The sequence below is a fragment of the Rhinatrema bivittatum genome, chromosome 1 (assembly GCF_901001135.1).
Source record: "Rhinatrema bivittatum chromosome 1, aRhiBiv1.1, whole genome shotgun sequence".
In the NCBI taxonomy this organism is placed as follows: Eukaryota; Metazoa; Chordata; class Amphibia; order Gymnophiona; family Rhinatrematidae; genus Rhinatrema; species Rhinatrema bivittatum.
Window position 1 is genome coordinate 382,812,423 of NC_042615.1, and position 18,804 is coordinate 382,831,226.

The 18,804-nt window shown below is 44.8% G+C and overlaps 1 protein-coding gene across 1 annotated transcript in view; it reads right to left on the reverse strand.

The window, feature by feature from the left end:
• LOC115091127 overlaps window positions 1–18,804 on the reverse strand; it is a 394,241-nt gene that overhangs the window by 38,345 nt on the left and 337,092 nt on the right. Inside the window, exon 8 of the mRNA XM_029601056.1 lies at window positions 5,899–6,074. Within this exon, the coding sequence (XP_029456916.1) occupies window positions 5,899–6,074 (176 nt within the window). The remainder of the gene's footprint in view (window positions 1–5,898; window positions 6,075–18,804) is intronic.

Consider the following 18,804-nt stretch of genomic DNA (forward strand, 5'->3'; position numbering starts at 1 on the left):
CGGAAAAAAGAAGACTGAAGGGGGGCCCCTGCTGGATGCAGGGTCAGTGCATTGCTGGGCATGCCCAGTAGATGCCAGTCAAAGTTCTAGAAAGTCTGACAAAAGTGTTCCGTGATTGGGGTCCATCCTGATGATGTCATGCATATGTGAGGACTACCATCCTGCTTGTCCTGTGAGAATTTACTGTTTCGGTTTAGAAATTTGGACTGTGGTTACAAATATATATATATATATACACACACATAAATATACTGTATATACAAATATACATATAAATAGGTAATGTTTTTTCATTTTAAAAAGTTTTGTGGTACAGTCCAGTGGCTCAGTGGTAATGCTGTGCGCTGCTGTGCAGAAGGTTGCCTGTATAATTTCTAGATTATGTCTTCTGCCCTCTAAGTCACCTGGGCCTGGGGATGCTGTGGAGGCAGCACTCATAGTCCCTTGTGGGAGGGAATCATGGTGAGCAACAAAGGCAACATCTAGTGGCAGAATTTATAGTCCATGATAGAGAGAAGGAGCCCTGGCACACGGCTCTCTGCCTCAGGACCATCACTGCAATGGCCAGACTAGGAAAAAAGGGAGGGAGGGTCCTACTGAAACAGAGGGGGGAATCCCCAAGTAGTTGTGGATGAAGGCTCAAAGCAGCAGGATCCAAGCACTGGATCCGAATGAGCTGGGTGGAAAAAGAGAAAGGTAGAACAATACAATACACCATCTACTACAAGAAGGGCACAGACTGGAAACATTAGAAGCTACAAGAAATAATATATAAAAAAGAAAAAAAAGGAAGAAAAAAGAAAATCAATCATTTGAACTATTGAGTCTCAATGGGCAATATCTGTCTATCTCCTTGCTTACTGCCTCACATTCTTTCTTCCTTGTGCCATAAGAAAGACTGACCAATTCTCTTGGATCTTCAGGGAGACTTCAGGGCTGCATTCCCAGCCTACTGGATCCCTGCAACACTTCCCAGACCTGAAGAAGCATTAGTCCTATTGCCATGAGCAGAGAAGCAGCAGCAATGGTGCACATGGCAAAGCAGCTCATGAGGTCAATCAATGCCATTTTGAAACCTGGCATCGGAGGGGTATGAGTGAGTAGGCATTACTCCCGCCCCTAAAAGACAATGCCACCAAAGGGGTAAGATTTGAAGGGAAAAGAGGAAAAGGGGGTCGAGTTTCCAAATGAAAATTTGCATGAATTTTTGGGGACCCAGGATGGGGCTTTGAAGGGGACATGTCTTCTGAAAGCCTTTTAATTTAAAATTTACTGCCCACAAGGAGCTCATGTGTCTGGTGGGCCACCAGGCTATTTCTGATACACTGGGGGTGTCACATAGGCCATGAGGCCTCTTTAACTGCTGGCAAAATACCGCTGCCCCAGCCTGGCAGTAAAGGGCGCTTTGCATAACAAACAGCGCAAAACACTGCACTTTAAGCATTCTTGCACATTTCTGGGCGTTTTATCGTTATTTTTGGCACAAAACTCTCTTTCATGAAAAAACTTTACAGCTTAGTATATCAGCCTCTTGCTTCTTACACAAAAAGCACATGGACTGCGAAAGGAAGAGGTGGGGCCTGCTGTGGGGACAGTGCATACCCCAAGAGAGGAAGAGGAACTGCCACTGGGGATTTTGCATGCATCTCGAGCCAAACCCATGCTGCTGCTGTTGAAACTGTATTTCTGTTGCTAGAAGAATTTTGATCTGTCTCACACGTGCATGTGGGGATAATGTAGTTTCAATGGTAGTTTGACTTTTTTTTTTTTTAAAAGTACCTCTGCATTGCTGAGAAAATCACTGTGAGGCTGGGTTAACCTTCTGAATTACTCAGCTTTAACTCAAGAAGTGAAAATTTCCACCTGTTCCCTGGCTGAATTTTCCCCGAGTAACTCATTGCCTGCCCACAATGAACCTGGATAAAAAGAGGCAGTGATGGGGACGATCCAGGGGATGGCTACATTTTAGTTGGTCAGCACTGATATTCAGTGCTAACTGGCTACAGTTAGCCAGGAAAGTCTGGTTGGAAAAACCCTGTCCAAAAGTTACCCGAGTAACGATAGCCAAATATATTCTGCTGAATACCTGGGTAAAGATATCCAGATAACTTTCCCTCTCATCGGCCCATTGAGTATGGACCACTATGTAACAAGAAAGGCTTGGCATACAGCATGGTCACGTCTATGAAGTCTTCCAAGGCCCTTTCACATTCACAGCTCCTCAGGACTGACATTGATTTGCTTAGCTCAGGACCTGCACCCTTGGCTGCTCAGGACCTCATCAAACGATGGCTGGTCAGAGCAGGGAGAACAAAGCTTGAGCTGAGCACACAGACACTAGGCAAGTAAACAGTGATTGCCTTTAAAAAAATATCTTTGCAGATCTGACCTTATAGTCACAAAGGAACTGTAGCACTATACCAGTTATTTGCATTCAATTTAACATGAAATAAAAACATACAAAGCCAAGTAACAAATAGAATCTATAATAGAGAGAGTAGAAAGGAAAATAAACATTTATGTCTTAAATATTGAAGGAAGCAGGGGGAGGAGGAAATAAAAATGAAGATAGGGCTTGTTGTGACTGTACAGTGCAGGCCACTCTCACACACTAACAATTTGAGGCATGCCACAGATATGCCAGGGTTCGTTGTGACACTCCGTGTTCAGTGCCATAGATTCAATGGTGGGGGGGGGGGGGGGGGGGGGGGGGGGGGGGGGGGGGGGGTGTTTCTTGGGTGAGTGCATTCATTTCAGGTAATCTGAATCAAAATGAAATTGGGTCATTTCGGTTCAGATTACCCATTCATTTAAAATAAGTATGTTAGAGTTACAATCTTAACTTTGCTGGGCAGGCTGGATGGGTCGTTTGTGTCTTTTTCTGCTGTCATTTACTATGAAACTACTATGAATGCGTATTCCCACTAAATTCAGCCCGCCCTAGCCACTTTTAGCCTTAGCAAACAAAAAAAAGAACTAGTTACTCTAACTAGTAATTCATAACCTGACTACTTTGCTAATTACTGCTGAGGGATCACCTTATGCAAAATTAGTTGAACTAATAATCAGATACGGGCAGATTTTAAAAGGTAAGTGCGCAGCGTACATTTGTGCGCGCTACCCAGCCGTGCGCATGTTATCAAATCAGAGGTCGGTGTGGGCAAGGGGATGTACACTAGTGCACCTTGTGCGTGCCGAGCCCTTGGAGAGACCAGCTGGCTTTCCCCATTCCCCCCCCCCAATCTTTCCCTCCCTGTCCCGCCCCCCAGTCCTAAAGAACCCCCCCCCCTCTGTATCTTTGTTTTGGAAGTTACGCCTGCCAGAGGCCTGCCAGAGGCAGGCATAAATTGCACGCACCGGCCAATTGCTGGCGCGCGATCCCCCTGTGCCGGAGTCCTCAGCCATGCCTCTCGGACCACCCCCGGACCGCCCAGCCATGCCCCGGACCACCCAGCCACACCCTCGGACCGTCTGCCCCTCCCCCATCCCGCCCCCTGCCCGCCCATTCAGAAAAGCCCTGGGACATACACGCATCCCGGGGCTTTACACTCACCGCCGAGCCTTTTGAAAATAGGCCCGGCGCGTGTAGGGCTTTTAAAATCTGCCCCATAATTTTTAAAGGAAAAAGCAGCAGTGATTACTCCTGGGGGAATTCTGCGCTACTGCGGAATGCAGAATGTGCGCAGAATTCCCCATCTGCGCAGAATTGCCAAATTCTGCACAGAAAATAGCAGAGGAGACCACAGCATGCTGCGAATGGAGCGTGTTCCACGGCACCACTCCGTTTGCGGCGAAGATAAAGGCCCGGAGCACCATTCGCGGCAAAAAGAGAAGGCCCCCGTGTGCCGTGCTCCGTTCGCGGCGAAGATGAAGGCCCGGTACACCGTTCGCGGCACACGGGGGCCTTCCCTTTTCGTCCCGCGGCATGCCGGTGACAGAGAAAATGTGTCGGGGAGGGGAGGGGAGGGTGAGAGAGAGAGCAGGAGAGTGAGAGAGAGCATGGGGGGGGATGCCGGTGAGACAGAATGTGTGTGTGAGAGAGGGGAGGGTGACAGAAAGCATGGTTGGTAAGAGGGGGGGTGGGGAGGGTGAGAGAGATCAGGAGGGTGTAAGAGAGAGCATGGGAGGTAAGAGAGGGTGGGTTTCAGAGAGAGGGAGCCTATATGAGGGGAGGGGGATGCCGGTGAGAGAGAATGTTGTGTGAGAGAGGGGAGGGGATATGGGGGAGGGTGAGAGACAGCTTGGTTGGTAAGAGGGGGAGTGGGGGTGCTTGAGTGTGGGTTTCAGAGAGGGAACCTATATGAGGGGAAGGTGACAGAGAGCAGGAAGGTGTGAGAGAGCATGGGAGGTAAGAGAGGGTGGGTGGGGGGGATGTTTGAGTGTGGGTTTCAGAGAGAGGGAGCCTATATGAGGAGATTGTGAAGGAGTGTGTATGTGTGTGAGAGATTGGGAGCTCATGTGTATGAAAAAGGGGTCGTGTGTATGTGAGGGTGCTAGCCTGTGTGAAGGGATTGTGTATGTGTGAGCCAGAGCCTGTGTGAAGGGCTGCGTGAGAGAGAGACATAGGTAGCCTGTGTGTGGATGAGAGAAAGGGAGATTGTGTGGGTGTGTGTGCAAGTGAGAGGGCCCTGTATGTGGGGATGTGTGTGTGCGAGAGAGTGAGGGCGCCTGTAAGAGGGTGTGTGTATGTGGAAAGGACACTCTTACAGTGAATTTCTAGGGAAATTCTGCTCAAAATATTTAAAATTCTGCAACTTTAAGTAATAACGTTTTTCTGTAATAATTTAAAATGTAATTACTTAAAGATTGTCATGTAAATTGTGTTATTTTGACCAATATAAATTTTGCAGAATTTTCAGTTTTTGTGCGCAGAATCCCCCCAAGAGTAATCAATGAGTCTCTATTGCCCAGATTTCTAGCTTAGATTTTAACTGCAATGATCAATGAAGTCATATTCCCTTCTTGCATTAATAAAACTTGTAAAATGTATTTTTTATTTTGGGGCCAGCCCCCATCACTCAGGCTGTAGTGCTACATTTTCAGGACGAAAGAACCAGCAGGACTCAGGCACACCATGGAGATAACATGAAGATAAAATTTATAGCAATAACACTTCCTGGCAATCTGCTTCACTACATATCTACACCCCATGCAGGAATCTTCGTTCCAAAAACAAACTCCTACTTCAAGTTCCTTCGCCAAAAGCTACCAGACTAGTTTCCAACTGAGAGCACACATTTTCGATAGCTGGACCCATACTATGGAATCAGTTCCCTCTGAAATGCATCTAATTCAAGATAAAAACTTATTTAAGAAAGTTGTCAAACATTATCTTTTACTTCAAGCCTTTCCTGAACTATGTAAATCTTAATCATTTAACATTTTATAGTCTATGTTAATTTTATTTTTTGTTTTTAGATATTTTATTTTAAGATAATCTATTTGCTTTTACTCTTTATTCTTCTTATTATGTATGTTTTTGTTGGTGTATTATTTCACGATAATGTGTGTTTTGCTGTAACCCACCCCAAACCTGGGAGGGGCGGGATATAAATACTTTTAAACAAGCAAGCAAACAAATAAACAAATAAATAAATAAAATAAACGATTGTACTTTTGACTTGACTCGACCCTATTGGCACTAGGACAACGCTGAAAAGTTCAGCCTTGGAGAAGAAGTCCCCTCTATGCTTAAGTCATTAATGGAACTGAAGATGCCTGTGCATGCCATCTGGGGAGCAAGTGTTAGAAAAAGTAGGAGAAAATAAGGTGGGGAGGAGGAAGGAACTTTCCCTGAACCTGATACCTTCTTGAATGTCCCTGGGACTTTGCTTCCCTCTGATAATCTCCTTTCCATACTCATATTTCTTGGAGACCAGGTTATGATTCAGCACATACCTTTGAATCGGCTGGGATAACTCTACTGTCCTAGAAGTAGGTACTGCAAGCTTAGTCTTGATTGATACTGACCAGGGAACATTACGAGCAGGCTTACAATCAGAAGGTACAACTCTGGGTTCAGCCAGCCTGGCAGTTCTTGCACTCGCTTTTGCATTCTTGGTCAAGCTTGATATCTGTAAAAGAGCCATCGCACCCAGCACTTAATACAACAAAAACCAACAAGGCTTCTCAAAATATCAGCCAGTCATGTTATTAACGATATTGTATTCTCATTTGGTCTTAGTTTGAGGTTTTCTTTACAAATTTGATCCATTAAAGGGGGGGAGGGGAATTTTCAAAGCTTTGTGGGTAAGTGCAAAGAACTCGGGTCCTTTTCCCCATGGACTTTGCACCAGTTCTCAAAGGGAAAGTATCAGAGTACTTTACCTTTGAAAATTGCCTAAGGGAAACAGCACCTGCCGAGATTTGCACCTGCTTTTCCTGCAGAGATGTTTCCCTGAAGAAGAACACACAGTGTTGAAAACACAAAACTCCGCGTGTTGTTGTCTCTCCTGACCTAATCTCATCTCTGATCCTACCTGCCTGATCCCCATGTATGCTTTTGACCTACAAACAGGGTGGGCAATTTTAGACAACCTTTTGAAACTGCTCTCCCGAGTTGAGAGTCTCCCTAAATGCACCACTGATGAAGCACAGTGCATTCTGCTTGACCCAGGGTTGCCTTTTGTTATAAGCAATCTGGGCATCTGTTTACGGCAGCAGATTGTTAGACCTGACGAGAGGCGCACTGACCACAATATCACATTGTGCAGCAGTAAGCATCACCATAGTCAAGCTGAACCTGGGCATTACAAACAAGATCTTACAACAGGAAGTACAGCGCTTCTCTGATGCCCAAAGGTCAGCACTTATTTCATGCTAGAGAAGCCTGTCAATTGATCTGGGAATGAGATGGCAAAGGTCAGTTTTTGTCAGTGCTACGGTAAATGATAAGAAGCCTTGATCTAGGTCCTGGAGGAAGCCATAGCTAGTTGTCGCCGACTAGGGGCTGTTGCTGCAAAGGTTGGGCTAGATGTGGAAAGAGGGGAGGGAGTTAAAAATGTTGTCTCAGGTTTGCAGTCAAGGGCTCATTCTTGACTCTGGCCTAAGGTGGAACCCCAAATTTCTGTGGTTACAAGGCCAAGTTTTTTTTCCAGTTACATAGGTTGCGACTTTTACACCTTTTCCTTGACAAATCCCTCTTTATTATTGTTGTACACCACATCACATTTGGATCCCTGCAATTCTCTATTAGCTGGTTTACCACAAATTACAGTTATTGCAGAATGCTGCAGCACTTTTGCTTGCTGGCATTCGATACCATGATCATAAGAACAGAAGAAATACCATGCTGGACCAGACCAAGCGCCATCAAGTTTAGCATCCTCTCTCTGACACAGGTCAGTGCGGATCACAAATACCTTGCAGATCCAGAAAAGTAGATCTGTTTTGTTGTTACTCATTCCCATGGGGTAGCAATGACCTTCCCTAGTCTACCTGGCTAATAATCTTTTAAGCAGAGTTGACCTTAGGGTAGGGCAAGCCGGGCTGCCTACACTGCCCATTGGGCTGGACTGATAGGCCTCCAGCTCATCCCCCTGCCACATGCCGGGCTAGCAGGAGGAGCAGTGTTTAGTAGCATGCCAGCCTCCTCTGCTGCGTGGGGCCAGTCCGTGCTGCAGAGAAAGATGAGATGCCATTAAATGCTGCTCCCCCTGCTGGGCAGTAGTGGGCCCAAAGAAGAGCTGAGGATACACAGCTGCTGGGAAGGGAAGAGGAGATTGAAAATATTGGGAATCAGGGGAGGAGAGAGGAGACCTAGTTTTTATTTGACCTTTTTTTTAAAAAATTTTTTACATTTGGCATATAGGGGTGGTGGGGGCCAGAAGAGGGAGACTGCACATCAGGAGGTGGGAGAGAGAGGACCTACATGGAGCGGTGGTGGGAGGGCAGGCAAACTTACATGATATGAGGTGGTGGGTGGCAGGGATAGGAAGACTGTACATGGGGTGGAGGAGAGAGATAGAGAGACTGTGCAGGGGGTGGGCAGAAGGGACAGGGAACGGGAGACCAAGGTGGTGGTGGGAGGAGGATCAGGAAGAAGGAGGCCTACATGGAGTGGTGTTTATGTGTATGTTGGGGGGGGGGGGGGCTATACATGGACTGGGGTAGTATGAAGTGTGGCGTAGGGAAAAAGAAAAAAGACTTGGGATGGGAGAGAGGAGGACCTAGGATAGAGGAAGAAGACCCAGGATGGGAAGGGGAAAGAATGCTTAGAGGGGAAGAGGGAAGGAAAGAGAGAATGCAGGAAGGGGGAGATAATGTCTGGAGGAGGGAGGGGGATGCCATTGACAATTTTCACCCAGGGAGCCAGCCCTGGTTTTATGGTCTTTTCCTCCAGGAACTTGTCCAAATCTCTTTTAAACCCATCTACACTAACAGCTTTCACCACATCCTCTGGCAACAGATTCCACAGCATGCTTGTGTGTTGAGTAAAAAGGTACTTTCTATGATCTGTTTTAAATCTGTTGGTTGTTAGTTTCATGGAATATCCCCTTGTTTTGGTATTATTTGAATGGGTAAATAACTGTCCTTTATTAAAATATTCTACCTCACTCATGATTTTATACATTTCTATCAAATCCCTTCTCAGCCATCTCTGTTCCAAGCTGAATAAACCTAATCTGTGTAGCCTCTCTTCATAAAGGAGCCGTTCTATCCCCTTTATCGTTTTTGTTGCCTTCTTCTGCACCTTTTCTAGTTCGACTATGTGTTTTTTGTGATGGGGCAACCAGAACTGCATACAATACTGTTATGCTGGTGGACCCTTGGACTGAGCGGGAATTGGCGATGCCTGTGGGAAGGAGCCCCATAGGCCACCACTGTCGGTAGGCGAGGCTGAAGAGGGAGCAGAGACCCCGCTGGAGCTTTACCACTACCAGCCCACATTCCCCTCAGGTTGAGCCGTCGAGTGCCAGGGCCGGCTGGACTTATGTGGGGTCTCTGTAGAAGAGGGAGTCCAAGTGAGAGAGGAGACTGTAGTGCAGGCCAAGTTTGGAGCAGGAGAAGAAGCCCCAAGGGGAAAACCACGGAAGGATCGAGACGGGGAGCGAACTTGTAGTCAATTTCCAGGCAAGGGTTGTGGCAGGCAGCGTAGCTCATAGTCAGTGTCCAGGCAAGGGTCGTGGCAGGCGGTGTAGCTCGTAGTCAGTTTCCGGAACAAAGTCAAAGCCAAGTCAAACCAAGGAACAAGGAAGACGGCTGGAGACAAGGAAGAGTTCAGGAACTCAGGAACTGCAAAGCACAACGCTAGGAGCGTGGCGACCTATTGCCAAGGCAAGAAGTGTAAGAAGGGACTTGCCTTAAATAGTCCTGGGGCAGTGAGGTCATCAGCAGGGACTGCTGGAACTTTCTCGCCGCGGGCCCTTTAAATGTAGAAGAAGAGCGCACGTGTGCACCTAGGGAACTCTGTAGGAAGTAGCAGCTTCGGGACAGCGGTGGCAGGACCGCGGGTAATTGGCGGCAGTGGTGGCGGCTCCGGAGGGGGAAGCAACGTCAGGACGGCGGTGACAGAGCTGCGGGTTAATGGCAGCAGCAGCGATGGCTCCCTGCCTCAACTAGGAGGGCCGGATCTGACACGAAGTGGCGTCAGGTGAGCGAAGCCGGTTGTGGGTTCCCGCGACCAGCAAGCGTAACAAATAGTTAATGTGCAGTGCACCAAGGATTGATACAGAGGCAAAATGATATTTTCCTTTTTATTCTTAATTTCTTTTTGGATAATTCCTAACATTCAATTTGCTTTTTTTTTTAGCTGCTGTAGCATAGGGAGCCAAAGATTTTAATGTACTGTCCACAAGGACTACAAGGTCCTTTTCCTGGCTGGTGATTCTTTTTCTTTTCTAACGTGACATTTATTAATTTTGAAACAAATTACAAAGTAAAAGAGTTTGCCACAGAAACACAATGGGAAACATTAAGCAACATATGCTATAAAGCAATATAAAGAAAATAACATTACAATTATTGTCTCATTCCTTTAGTCCACTTGAAAGAAGGGAAGAGACACCATATAGGAGATTCAAAAAGAAACGGCCATAGTGTGAACAATTCCAAACAATAACAAAGGACCTATCCGTTCTCAACCCTATTGGGAGCTGGTGGTACATGCAACAAGCTTTTTAGCATCAATGAAGAATCTTTATAGTTCTGGAACAAAAAAATATAACTATCACTATTGTACTTTCTCACACACTAGATGCTCCCAGGGTTGCTAACTGGCTCCAGATTTTCAGGACAGGTTGAACCAGTGCTGATTTTATCCCATTGCATGCTGAGACTTATTCTGATTTCCCTATTGCATTCCTTAAGAAAAGCAAGACTATAAGTACCTGCATCAAGGGGAGTAAAACCAGGATGGCTCACCCTGTCATGAAAATCTGGAGCCAGCTGGCAACCCTAGATGCTCCCCAAGTGCATACTGTCTGGCCAAAGCCGAAAACCCCTTCCTTCTCTCTGGAATCACCTTTGCTAAATCAGGATACATTCTCACATTTTGACCTAAAAACTAATATTCATATACCTGAAATATAAACACATAACGGCACTTAAATCCTATTCAAATAAAGGATCTTAACAGAATAGCCCTCAGCAACTTCAGAAGTAGACTTTTCCAAAAAGATGAAAAAAATTCGACATATCTATAGGATTTGAACAGACTCATCCTCCTGGACCCTCACTCATATTCCAGATGGCAAAAAATAACCCTACTAAGTTGTAGAACAGCATCTGTGGCATATGCAAGACTATTATTACTAGTAATAAATCTGAAATTTCATTTTTTTAATTCTTTCCTGGGGTGTATACCATCTGGTCCAGGTAACTTGCTACTCTTCAATTTATCAATCTGGCCTACTACATCTTCCAGGTTCAATGTGATTTGGTTCAGTTTGGGGTAGATTTTCAAACTATGCGAATAGGCCTACTTTTGCTGGCGCATCAGGCGCAAGCAAAAGTACGCTGGATTTTAGTAGATACGCGCGGAGCCGCGCGTATCCACTAAAATCCTGGATCGGCGCGCGCAAGGCTATCAATTCTGTATAGCCGGCGCGCGCCGAGCCGCGCAGCCTACCCCTGTTCCCTCCAAGGCCGCTCCGAAATCGGAGCGGCCTCGGAGGGAACTTCCTTTTGCCCTCCCCTCACCTTCCCCTCCCTTCCCCTACCTAACCCACCCACCCGGCCCTGTCTAAGCCCCCCCCTTACCTTTGTCGGGGGATTTACGCCTCCCGGAGAGAGGCGTAAATCCCCGCGCGTCAGCGGGCCTCCTGCGCGCCGGGCTGCGACCTGGGGGCGGGTCCGGAGGGCGCGGCCACGCCCCCGGGCCGCCCCGGGCCGTAACCACGCCTCCGGGTCCGCCCCCGAAACGCTCCCGGCACGCCCCCTAAACGCCGCGCGGTTCGGGCCCGCCCCCGACACGCCCCCCTCGGAGAACCCCGGGACTTACGCGAGTCCCGGGGTCTGCGCGCGCCGGTGAGCCTATGTAAAATAGGCTCACCGGCGCGCAGGGCCCTGCTCGCCTAAATCCGCCCGGATTTAGGCGAGCAGGGCCTCTCTCGTTACCTCTCTCATCAAATCCTGCGTTCCACTAAAAAATTAGTTCTAAAATAGCCCCTCTCTCATTGGTTCTTGAACCAATTGCTCCATGAAGCAGTCATTTATTCCATCCAGGAGCTTTACCTCTCTAGCATGTCCTGATGTTACATTTACCCAGTCAATATTGGGGTAATTGAAATATCCAAATCCAAAAAGTGCAGAGTATAGACTTTTGTATGTCCTGATCAAAGGAGAATTAGTTCAAAGGAGAGTTTAGTTCTAGAGCTGTAAATTTACTTATTGCCCTCCTTCCAATCATTAATTCATATTGGTTTAGTTATGATCACTATTTCCAAGTGGCCCCACTACCGTTACCTCTCTCATCAAATCCTGCGTTCCACTAAAAAATTAGTTCTAAAATAGCCCCTCTCTCATTGGTTCTTGAACCAATTGCTCCATGAAGCAGTCATTTATTCCATCCAGGAGCTTTACCTCTCTAGCATGTCCTGATGTTACATTTACCCAGTCAATATTGGGGTAATTGAAATATCCAAATCCAAAAAGTGCAGAGTATAGACTTTTGTATGTCCTGATCAAAGGAGAATTCCAAACAATTGATGTGAATGCAATTTATAATTTTATTGCGGCAACTCCACTGCATAATACTATCACGGCAAAATAATGTTCAAGGTGCCGTGATAGTATTATGCAGTGGAGTTGCCGCAATAAAATTATAAATTGCATTCACATCAATTGTTTGGAATTCTCCTTTGATCAGGACATACAAAAGTCTATACTCTGCACTTTTTGGATTTGGATTTCTCTGTAGTGCAGAACCCTGCTTCTGGTTTTTTGGGTAATTGAAATATCCCATTATTACTGCATTGCCAAATCGATTAGCTTCCCTTATTTCCCTTAGCATTTCATTGTCCACCTATTCATTTTGGCCAAATGTATGATAGATACTCCTATCACAATACTCTTCCCCAATACACATGGGATTTCTACACATAAGATTCTATTGTGCATTTAGTCTCTTGCAGGATCTTTATCCTGTTGGACTCTCTGCTATCCTGCCAAGATGTTGCTGTAGTTGCCCCTCATGCCCTTGAGTCAGGAATTCCAATTATGCAAATAACACATTTATCTTATTGGAACAGTCAATAAAGAAGGCTCGTAATCTAACCCGCAGCACTCAAAGAAAATCAAATGCCACCACTGTGGGCTTCACTAGGGAGCCAAACAACTCACTAGGAGGAGGGCTTGACAAGGACCAAAGCATCTCCCATAAAGGATGAAACTATAGCTGCAAAGATGCACCAACATCATCATCTAGATGCCCAACCGGAGATATTTTTTGATCCACAGACAATGCTCCAGGTCTTGATCCTCCCAGCAAAGAAACGCTCTGCCCGGAAACAAGTCGGCTCTCTCCAACACGTTGATTCTGATGAACTCATTGGTCAGTGCCACACCAGCACAGTCAGGATGGTTGCTGCTCTTACACGGAGATGGCTGAGGATCCAGGGAACTTAGAGAGACTTCAGACCCTGGTGAAGCTCCATAAATGGGGAAATTCATGTCCCCATCATCAGAATGCCTGGCCACAAAGTCACCAATGGACTACTGGCAAATGGAATGGAACTAAGCCTCAGACGGAAAGACAGGAACCTTCTCTTTCCTCTTAGAAGGCATCTCTATATGAAAATCAGGTAAAGAAGAAAGAATTTAGTGAGATGGGACTCTGTGACTGCCTCACGCTGCCATCTTGTTTCTTCCCCTAACTGGTGATTCTTAATATGGAACCCAGCATCATATATTTGTACTTGGCACTATTTTTCTCTATGTGCATCACTTTGCACTTCTCCATATTAAATTTCATCTGCCATTCAGATTCCCAGTCTCCCTGTCTCACAAGATCTTCCTGCAATTCCTCATAATTGACTGCTGTTTTAACAATTTTGTGTCATCTGAAAATCTGATCACCTCATTCATTGTTTCCTGTTCCAGATCATTTATGAACGTTAAAAGCACAGATCCCAGTTCCAGTCCTGGTGGTAATCCACTACTGACCTTTCGCCATTTGGAAAACTGACCATTCTGTCCTACCATGTTTCCTCTCTTTTATCTAGTTACCAGTCCACAATAGGACAGTGCCTCCTATTGTGACTTTGTCAAATACCTTCTGAAAATCTAAATACACTTTATTAATTAGCTTACCTTTATCTACATATGTTTTTATAGCTGCCAAAACATATAATAGATTTGTTAAGTAAGACTTCTCTTCGCTAAACTTAATTTCTCCCCCAGATCCACCTGCCCGACCTTTTCTCCACCCGCTCCCACAACTCCCAACCCCCCCCCTGCCCTGTCACTTACCCCTATCCCCCCTTAGCCCGACCCATCCCCACCCCCTCTCCCCCCTCATAGCCATCCCTTGATCCTTGGGCCTTCTGGCCGCTACCATCTCCCCGAGTACACCTCTCTCTCTTTTGCACCTCCAGATTCCCTTTAAATAAACTATATCCTAGTGAATACTGTCGCCTAATTAATATAGCCGGTATGTACCTGTGCATACTTCAACTGTACATAGTCTCCCTCTTCTATTTTTTTTATTTCATTTTTGTTTCTGTTGTCTTATACTTCACCTAGCTACGCCTTTCCACCCGCTCCCCATCCCCTCTTTCCCATACCCCCTCCCTCCCCCTTCCTCCCCCCGCCATCCTTGCCCCTTTTGGTCCTTTTTGTATTCTGATTTTTGGTTCTGTTATTAATGTTATATTGTTATATTGTTATATTGTTTCATTGTATTTCCCGCCTGAGTTCTCTGTAAACCGGCATGATGTGCTTCACGAATGTCGGTAAATAAAAGTTAATAAATAAATAAATAAATAAAATATTGACTCTCCCCATTAAGTTATGTCTATCTATTTGGCCAGTAATTTTGTTTTTAAGAATAACTTCTACCATTTTACCTGGCACCATCAGACTCACCAGTCCTTAGTTTCCTAGAACACAAATGGAGCCCTTTTTAAGAACTGGAATTACATTGGCCATCTTCCCGTCTTCAAGGGTTGTGGCTGTTTTATATGCTAGGTTACAGATTACTACTAATAAGTTTGCAATTTGATGTTTGAGTTCTTTTAGGACTCTGGAGTGTACACTCTCTGATTCTGCTGATTTGTTACTCTTTAATTTGTCAATTTGATCTATTACATTTATTTATTATCACAAAGATTTGCCTTAATTGTTCAGAATCACCACTATCAAGAATGTTTCAAGTGTAGATTTGTCCCCGACATCCCTCTTCAGTTATTTTCTTGTCCTCCCTGAGCACCCCTTTTACACATTGGTCATTCAGAGGACCAGTTGACTCCCTCACAGGCTTTTTGCTTCAAATATGCTTGAAAACGTTTTTAATATTAGTTTTTGCTTCTGTGACAAGCTTCTTTTCATATTCTCTCTTGGCCTGTCTTACTACTGTTTTACATCTAACTTGACAGTACTATTGCTCTTGCCCATTTTCTTCACTTCTTCTAGATGTCCTTCATAATACCCTCAATTAAAGAGGTGGCTAGAACCATTTCAAGATCTTCTGAAATAGAGACATTTCAACATAACCAGAATTAGAGATTAAATAGCAAACTTTGAATTAATGTAAAGGGCACATATCTAGAGCATACAGCCTAGGCAGTAGTAGTGACTTGGTATATTCCATTTTATGGAGCACCACTTTTTTAGTATGCACTAGTAGAATATATCCTAGAAGGAATAGAGAGACCCCTAATGAATTTAGCAGGAGTACTAGGTTGTTCCTCCATGCTGGAGAGAAAAGCAGGATCTCCCCCATAGTGGGGAGAAGATCTTGCATAAATGAGTCCTAGAAAGAACTCAGGGAGGAGGTGAGAGTGGAAGCTCCCCTTCCCAAAGTTTTAGAGTGCTACATAGAAATATAGACGTTGACAGCAGAAAAAGACCAGATGGCCCCATCCAACCTGCCCCACAATCTTATTTGAATTGGATTCACAGACCATTAATCTGGACCCTTACTTTATCATTAGGGTTACATTTTCTCACCCAGTGTCATTAATTTTTTACTGCTAGCCTCCATGTCTCTTAGTTTTAGCTCCTTAGGAATCCAGAGAGTCCATCCCAAAGTCCTTTACTGATTTCTTCCTCACTATTATTACTGTTAATCACCATGACTCTGGATCTAGCTCCTTAGGGTTCCATAGAGTCTATCCCAGGCCTTTTTGAAGTCCTTTTCTGTCTCTTTTCTCACCATCTGCTCCAGAAGGACATTGCAGGTGTCTACTATCCTCTCTGTGAAGAAATATTTCCTTACATTCAATTTGAGTTTTCCACCCTGGAGTTTCATATCGTGACACCTTGTTCTCTTTATATCCTTCAAGTGGAAGATGTTTGTTTATAGCTGTGGATCATTCATACCTTTCATGTATCTGAAGGTCTGTATCATGTCCCTTCTGTGCCGCCTCTCTTCCAGGGTATACATATTTAGAGCCTTCAAACTATCCTCATAGGTCATATGATGGAGGTCTTCCACCATTCTGGTCGCCTTTCTTTGAACCGCCTCCATCCTATCTCTGTCTCCCTTGAGATACAGACTTCAGAACTGAACACAGTACTCCAGGTTGGGCCTCACTAAGGACCTGTATAAGGGAGTTATCACCTCTTTTTATCCTACTAGATATTCCTCTTTCTATGCGCCCAACATTCGTCTAGCTTTAGCTATCACCTTGTCACACTGTTTTCTCATCTTTAGATCGCTAGACACTATGAACCTGAGGTCCCTCTCTTCCTCCGTACTCATCAGCCCTTCAACCCCAACACAGAGTTCCTTTGGGTTGCCACACCCCAGATGCATGACTGCACTTCTTTGCATTGAATCAGTTGCCATGTTTCAGACCACTCTAAGGTATAGAACAAAAAAATAGGAATTTTCCTCTAAAAAGGGGCTGTAGTTACACGATGTTAGGTTCCATATTAGGAGCTACCACCCATGAAAAAGATCTAGGCATCATTGTGGATAATACTTTAAAATCATCGGCTCAGTGTGCTGCAGCAGTCAAAAAAGCAAACAGAATGTTAGGAATTATTAGGAAGGGAATGGTTAATAAAACGGAAAATGTCATAATACCTCTAAATCGCTCCATGGTGAGCCCGCACCTGGAATACTGTGTACAATTCTGGTCACCGCATCTAAACAAAGATATAGTTGCGATGGAGAAGGTACAGAGAAGGGCAACCAAAATGATAAAGGGGATGGAACAGCTCCCCTATGAGGAAAGGCTGAAGAGGTTAGGGCTGTTCAGCTTGGAGAAGAGACGGCTGAGGGGGGATATGATAGCGGTCTTTAAGATCATGAGAGGTCTTGAACGAGTAGATGTGAATCGGTTATTTACACTTTCGAAAAATAGAAGGACTAGGGGGCATTCCATGAAGTTAGCAAGTAGCACATTTAAGATTAATCGGAGAAAATTATTTTTCACTCAACGCACAATAAAGCTCTGGAATTTGTTGCCAGAGGAGGTGGTTAGTGCAGTTAGTGTAGCTGGGTTCAAAAAAGGTTTGGATAAGTTCTTGGAGGAAAAGTCCATTAACGGCTATTAATCAAATTTACTTAGGAAATAGCCACTGCTATTAATTGCATCAGTAGCATGGGATCTTCTTAGTATTTGGGTAATTGCCAGGTTCTTGTGGCCTGGTTTGGCCTCTGTAGGAAATAGGATGCTGGGCTTGATGGACCCTTGGTCTGATTCTGCACGGCAATTTCTTATGTTCTTGAGGGTGGAAGATAGCTCTTGCCTAAATAATTCTCAGGAAGGGAAGGGCCTTGAAGTATATATTTTCCAATGATGAAGAATGAATCTACTCCTGCACCTTCCTTCCCAGAAAAGATAGCAGAGAGTGGGAGGAGGGGGTTTTAAATCTATTTATACTTCATTGCAGTTCTCATTGGAATAGTAAATTTCCAGTAAATAGCAACAACAATTAAGTATATTCCACTCTTCCCATGTAGGTTGCTTCCAACTTCACTCAGAACAATGATCCCTTTAATTTTTTTGAGGGCTGTGAGTACAGAAAAGACCTCGTGGGCAACATTTTAGAAGCAATGTACAAATCTTTGAATCCCATTCTACTTTCCTTTTCTTATGGGTGCTTTTTCTTGTGTGTGCATGTTTCACAACCGCCGTACACGTGCACAACTTACAGGGAACATTGCTCATAATACATAGCCGTTCTTGTGTGTTTCTTTTAAAGAGTGCTGAGGGATGTGAGGAGGGAGGAATGCTGGGACAGGATGTGAGCACATGAGAATGTGTGGAGCGTGGAGAAGAATGGCTATGTATTGCATATACGTAAGTTCCCCTGAGGCAGGCAGCGGGTCGACTGCCGAAGCGCTGCAGCGTCGGGAAGAAAGAATGTTTTTGCGCCGGATGTGGGGATCCAGCATTACAGCAGTGAAATGTTGCTGTGAAAGATACAGCCTCAGTTTTGGTTTAGATGTCACACGGGCATCATATATGGTGAATGGGAAGTAAAGAGAGCTGTTTTGAGCTGACGCCATACACAAAGGACAAGGGGATTCAGCATTGCAGAACGCTGTATGAAAAGATAAGGAAAAGCTCTGTTTATATTTCATTTGGGCACAACACATAGTGGAAGTTGTGATAAAGGCAACATTTGGAAGTACATTATGTGACATTTGAAATGAAAAAATGTGGGCTGGACTATTGAGGTGCTACGGCAATGCTGCAATATAAAAGTGAAGTTGAGAAAATTTAAAGAAGAGGGACATTAATGTGAATTGTGTCTTATCAGTGGGAAGTTTTATCACAACAAAAGTGATTTAAAATATGTGACTGAAGGATGAGTTTTAAGTTAGATGACTAGATTGAATGGATGTGTATGTGTGGAGTGTGAGTGGAAATATAGGGGGTTTAAATAATGTATTAAAAGAGCACATGTGACCTTTTTATAATTTTTTTAATTACGTTATGTGATGGAATATTATGTCAATAAGAAAAAGAATTGTAGATGTCAGTTTAATCAGTTGTAGAGTAATAAGGTATAATTGGAGACTGTCCTCCATTCTGGGGGTTTATTAGAAATTGATTAAAGAGAGTCTGAATGTGCAGTATTTTAGGCAGGTTGTAATGAATAGAGTGATGTGGTGCCTGGCCTTGCCCCGTTTTGCCCCCTGCCCCAGCATCTCAGTCTTCAAAACAGGATTGGCCGCAGTTGCCTCTCTGT